The sequence below is a fragment of the Sycon ciliatum genome, unplaced genomic scaffold (genome assembly GCF_964019385.1).
Source record: "Sycon ciliatum unplaced genomic scaffold, ocSycCili1.1 SCAFFOLD_1008, whole genome shotgun sequence".
Taxonomy (NCBI): domain Eukaryota; kingdom Metazoa; phylum Porifera; class Calcarea; order Leucosolenida; family Sycettidae; genus Sycon; species Sycon ciliatum.
In genome coordinates, this window is record NW_027044653.1 from 20,167 (window position 1) to 25,597 (window position 5,431).

Below are 5,431 nucleotides of genomic sequence, written 5' to 3' on the forward strand. Positions count from 1 at the left end.
AATAATTAGTAAAACCGTATTTCCTACTCCTGACAGCCTCCACGGCTCCAGCCAGGCTAGTTTTCATGTCAGTGCGGGCAGTCTGTTTCAAGTGTTGGCGCATGTAGATCTACATGACTGTACATGTGTGTAAACTACATGTAGTGCAAGTCTGTAAAAGACAGCCATGTGCGGTCAGATCATGTAGTGTACAGATATCTGCTGTCGGTTGATGGGCCCAACTCCCCAAGCTGGCATGCACGTCGCGTCGGGGTACGGCTGGGCGCTGGGCACATGCACAGCAGCAAAAAAAAGTGGCCATTGCTTCAGCCACGAAAGCAGCAGGAAAGCAACTAAACTTTTCCAGGCCGAGATTGGCGAAATTTGTTCAGCCCAAGCACCACTCGCAGAACGGCCACACTAGCTTGGTTTGTACCTTTAGCGACCAGCGGTGGGGACGAGCGAGAAAATCAGCTCGCTAAGAATTAGATTGTCGAGTCGCGCCTGAATTTGGAGATGAGCCGTAATTTGTATTCAGGGCGTCGAACATCTGTGCCCACAGCGTGGAAAACAGTCAGCCATTGACATTGACCACTCCGAGAGGGAGCTTGGATATCTCCTGGCTGCAGGCGCATCGGTCAGTCGTTGCCTGGCGCACACAAGTCTCGACTGTCCCTGCACACTGGTGCGCTTACATATAGGGTAGAGGTGCCCTTTCTCCTCAGCCTCGCCCTCGCTCGTCATTCAGCGCCCGCTGCCTGTGCGGGAAAGAATCGCGGGATCTGGGACCCAATTGAGCAGAGCAGTGACGGACGCGGCACGGAGAGAGAGAGAGAAACCAGTCATGGCGATTTCGTTCGGCAGCTCGCTCTCCGCGTCGGAGCGCGAGCGCATGACCGTCTCGGCGTTTCTCAAGGACACGCAGGAGGACGTGAACTCACCGTCGACGTCCACGTATCAGCTGCGCATGGAGACGCTGCGCAGGGAAATCCTGAAAATCGACGAGGGCTTGGATAATGACAAGCGACAGCTGAAGAAGCTGGTGTCCGGCATGCAGAAGATGGTGCACTGTGGCGAAGAGTACATAAAGACCCAGAACGCGTTCTCCGACTCCATGGAGAAGCTGGGCACAAACTTCATGCCCACGCAGCCGAAGATCGGCACGGCGTTCCTCAAGTTCGCCGTCATCGTCAAGGACATGACGGAGACGCAGGAGAACCAGCTGAAGAACATGAACAAGATCGTGCTGTTCCCGCTGGAGTCGCTCCTGAAGAACGACATGAGCGGCAACCTGAAGAAGCCGTTCGACAAGGCCTATGCCGAGCACGAGCGTGCGCGAGCGCGGGTCGAGCGCGAGAAGCGTCGTCAGGCGGAGGCGGCGGGACTGCAGCGTACAGAGTTCAAACCGGAGGACACGGCGCAGGAACTGGAGAAGGAACGGCGCGGCTTTCAGCTTGCGACGTGCGAGTACTTTCTCAAGGTGAACGAGATCGGCCTGAAGAAGACGTCGGACTTTGCGCAGCACCTGGTCGAGTACTATCACTCGCAGTGCAGCAACGTCAAGGACAGCCAGCAGAAGCTGTCGGGCGTGTCGCAGTGGGTGGCGGACCTGTCGACGGACGTCTCGGAGATCCGCAAGAATCGCTACGAGGAGGAACGCAACGACCTGATGGACATGAAGCGCACGGTGCAGTCGCTCCTCTCGCCCAACGACGTGAAGCGAGACAAGCAGCGCGCCATCAACCCGGGCATGCGGCAGTTCGGCGACAAGCGCGAGCGCGAGCGCCAGCACGGCCTGAGCAAGAGCGGACCGCTGCAGAAGCGCTCAGACGGCATCCGCAAGGCGTGGCAGAAGCGCTACTGCACCATCGCCGACGGCATCTTCTCCATAGCGCACTCGCCGCGCGAGCCGCCCACCGTCACCCTCCCGCTGCTCACCTGTCAGTGCAAGGACGAGCTGGACATGGCCAAGAAGCCATGCTTTGCGCTGCACTCTCAGAACCGCAAGTACATCTTCCAGGCGGACGACGAGCAGGAGAAGGAGGAGTGGATGGGCGTGCTGAACAACACCCTCGAGCACCTGTTCAACAGCCACCTGGCGCCCACGAACGACGGCGAGGAGTCGTCGGTGGTCAAGTCGATGAACGAGCTGACGCAGCGCATCGTGGAGGTGATCCGCTGCCTGCCAGGCAACCACCAGTGCTGCGACTGCAGCGCGCCCGACCCGCCCTGGATCTCCACCAACCTGGGCATCCTGGTCTGCATCGAGTGCTCGGGCGTGCACCGCGAACTCGGCGTGCAGTTCTCTCGCGTCAGGTCCCTGGTCCTGGACAACCTGTGCACGGCGGAGCTGCTGGTGGCGCATCGCATGGGCAACTACGCGTTCAACGAGGTGACGGAGGAGAATCTCACCGTGCCCAAGCTGAGCAGCAACGCCAGCATGGTGGAGCGCAAGGACTTCATTCGCGCCAAGTACGTCGAGCACAAGTGGGTGCGCCCGAGCGGCCGCAGCGCCACCGAGATGCTGTCGGACCTGTCCAACGCCATCCACTGCGGCGACCTGGAGGCCGTGCTGCACATCCAGCAAGAGGGCTTCGACTTCTCCAACGTCCTGCAGGACACGGAGCACGACGGCAACGCGCTGCACCTGCACCTGGAGGCGGAGGAAGAGCACTCGCTGCACGTCTTCGACTTCCTGATCAACAACGGCGCGGCGGTGAACCGACCCGACGCTCACGGCACCACGCCGCTTCATCTGGCCGTCGAACGCGACCTGCCGCAGGCCATCAAGCTGCTGCTTCGCGCCGAGTCCGACGCCACCATCGAGAACCGTCACGACAAGACACCGCTGCAGCTGGCGCAGGAGCTGGACCGCACGGAATGCGCCGAGCTCCTCAGTCTCTACGCCAAGAAGAAGAAGGCGCCGCGCTTCAATCAGATCAAGATGGAGTGGGGTGTGCTGGGCGACCAGAACGAGAAGATCTACGAGGATCTGAGCAGTCTGGTGAGTCACTTGGTTTTACATTGATCTGCTGCTGTACCGGGCGAGAAAATTGTGAGAGTCCATGGCTGCTGTGTATCTGCGCTTGCCATTCTACAAATAAAAATTCACGGTTCCCGCGAGGCGAGGCTGGAGGCCGAGTTTTTCCTCATCTGTAGGAGCGCCATCGCCCTCTATACAGGACCAAGGCTACTCCATTCTACAAGCTATCGGGTCATTTGAGTGCTGTATTTTCCGGTGTGTAAGCCGCGCTTTAAACACTCGTCATTCACCACAAAAAAAAGTCAGTGTGGTTGATACTACCATGGTCAAATGCATGATATACAGGGTGGATGCCTGCATTTTGTGACAAAAAAATCTGGATGCAGTGTATTCTCCAGTGCGGCTTACACTCCGGAAAATACGGTATACATGTAATTGTCTGGGTGGTGCTCACATGCAACTTACTGCCCAGCGACGCTGCGATACTTCAGGGGCAGAACCGATCCAGTTTCGTGTTGCCATGGCCGGACGAATTCTTTGTCCACGTCATTGGTTGCATTGCCTGAGCCTGCACTTCAGCGTCCGTCGCCGTCTGTGCTTGCCATTGTTTAGCCATAGCGAGCACTACAGCATCAACTTAATCTGATGGTCATGGAGCAGCATCATTAATGGCATGAGATCAGCCGTAGGACTGAACGGAGAAGGAAAAGCAAAGCAAGGAGCAAAGGAATGATAGAAAATGTCTGCCGGTGGAGGATACCGTAGAATCCCGCGGATAAGCTCATGGGCTTATCTGTTTCACACAGAGACATTTCGGTGGGCTTGTACGAGGACATGTGCTTATACGCGGGCATGGGCTTATACCCCGACACCAAGTTGTGCTTTTGAAAAGTGAGAAGTACATTGCTGAAAACCACTGTGCAAACAAAAACAACCACGAAAAAAGAACTAATGTGCATGTACTACGTACATGGTGTGGCCAAGAGTCCATAATTTATGGACTCTCGGTATGACCGAAGCCCATGGGCTTGGACGATGAAGCGTTGTGATGTTCGAACAATCCCTGGGCTTATGCGCGGGCATGGGCTTATCCGCGGGTGGGCATATCCGCGGGATCAGTCTACGGCAGGTCAGGCTGGGGAAGTACTTCAGAAGTAGAGCAACATGATTCAATATCTATGTACATGTAGGAACTCCTGATGATGCTGGCTCCTGGCCAAAATTTGGTTGAGAATATTATAGAATTCGCAGCAAGGAGACCCTTGCTTTGGTCACCATAAATGTTACGACACCATAAATCTTATGGTATTCCGTATTTATGTATGAACTGGGAACTGGACGAAATTCTTGTTGCTGCTACCAGAAAACTCGGGGAACGAAACGATCGTAAATCGTTATAATATAGGTGAAGCGGGTCGTGTCGGTGAACAGCTGCAGAATATTCTGCCGCCGTGGAGCAGCAGTCCAAACACTTTTCAACTTCGGAGAATGAAGCGCTTCCCTTTTCCGTTGACAAGCGCTGCGTTCGCGGGTGTAATGCATTTTCGAATCCGCTTGCAGTAGATCGTCAGGAGCCAGAGGTACTAGGTAGGTGTCGTTGTGGAAAGAATATAATTATTATGTTGTAGCTGACAAGTGACATACATGTAGTGTCTCTTGACGTACTGATCGCCATTGTAACATGGTAGATCTTGGAAAATTTTAGTTCTGGACCCAGTGATCGCCGCCAGCTCAGCTCTGTTTCCGTCAAGTTTGCAGTGAATGCGTCCGTGAGGAATCCATCGTCTGGTTGTCTCTAACCGTGACTCCAGCCGCCTATCGTAATGGATAGCCGCCTGGAGTCTTGGGCAATAGCTAGCTGCTAGTGCTAGGCATCAAGTCTGTATGCTCCTTGCAATGAAAGTAACACTACTAACAGTTGCGATGTTTTGTACAAGTCCGAAGATCCTTGAATTTTTTTATTGCTTTTTCGGATGAATTGGGTGGACCATCCTGGACGAAAAGTGGTACGACCATGGTCGTAGTGGTCGTACCGTGTGTGACGCCCCTGTGGTGGATATAATAATAAATATTCGCTGGATCCGCGTCCGCATCGCTTGAATGTTCAGAGACATACAAGCTAGCCTTCGCATCCACAGGCCACCACCATGCCTGCACACGTTAGTGGCGCATCGGTGGAAGGAAGTAAAGAACAGCTTCAGGAAGACAGCTGTTGGAAGATTCCGGGGAGTACCTTTTGGACAGGTGCGTGATGCTGAAGATAGATGACAGGTGGTTGAAATTTGTACATGATTGTTGCCATTGCCTAAGATCTCTCCACATCTCCGCTGCAGTTTCCAAGTGATTGTGCACATCAAAAGATGTATGTAGCTGACAGAAGAAAGGGCAACATGTGGCCACCTTGCCTCCCCAACAGAAGCCTGACATTGCCACGCCGTGGATGCTACGGCACTCCCAAATTTTGCATCT

The 5,431-nt window shown here is 54.6% G+C and overlaps 1 protein-coding gene across 1 annotated transcript in view; it reads left to right on the forward strand.

Annotated features, from left to right (window-relative positions):
- Nucleotides 1-290: 290 nt before the first annotated feature.
- LOC135830501 (arf-GAP with SH3 domain, ANK repeat and PH domain-containing protein 1-like) overlaps nt 291-5,431 on the forward strand; it is a 7,838-nt gene continuing 2,697 nt past the window's right edge. The window contains exon 1 of the mRNA XM_065342752.1: nt 291-2,983. Coding sequence (XP_065198824.1) covers nt 824-2,983 — 2,160 coding nt within the window. The 5' untranslated portion in view covers nt 291-823. The remainder of the gene's footprint in view (nt 2,984-5,431) is intronic.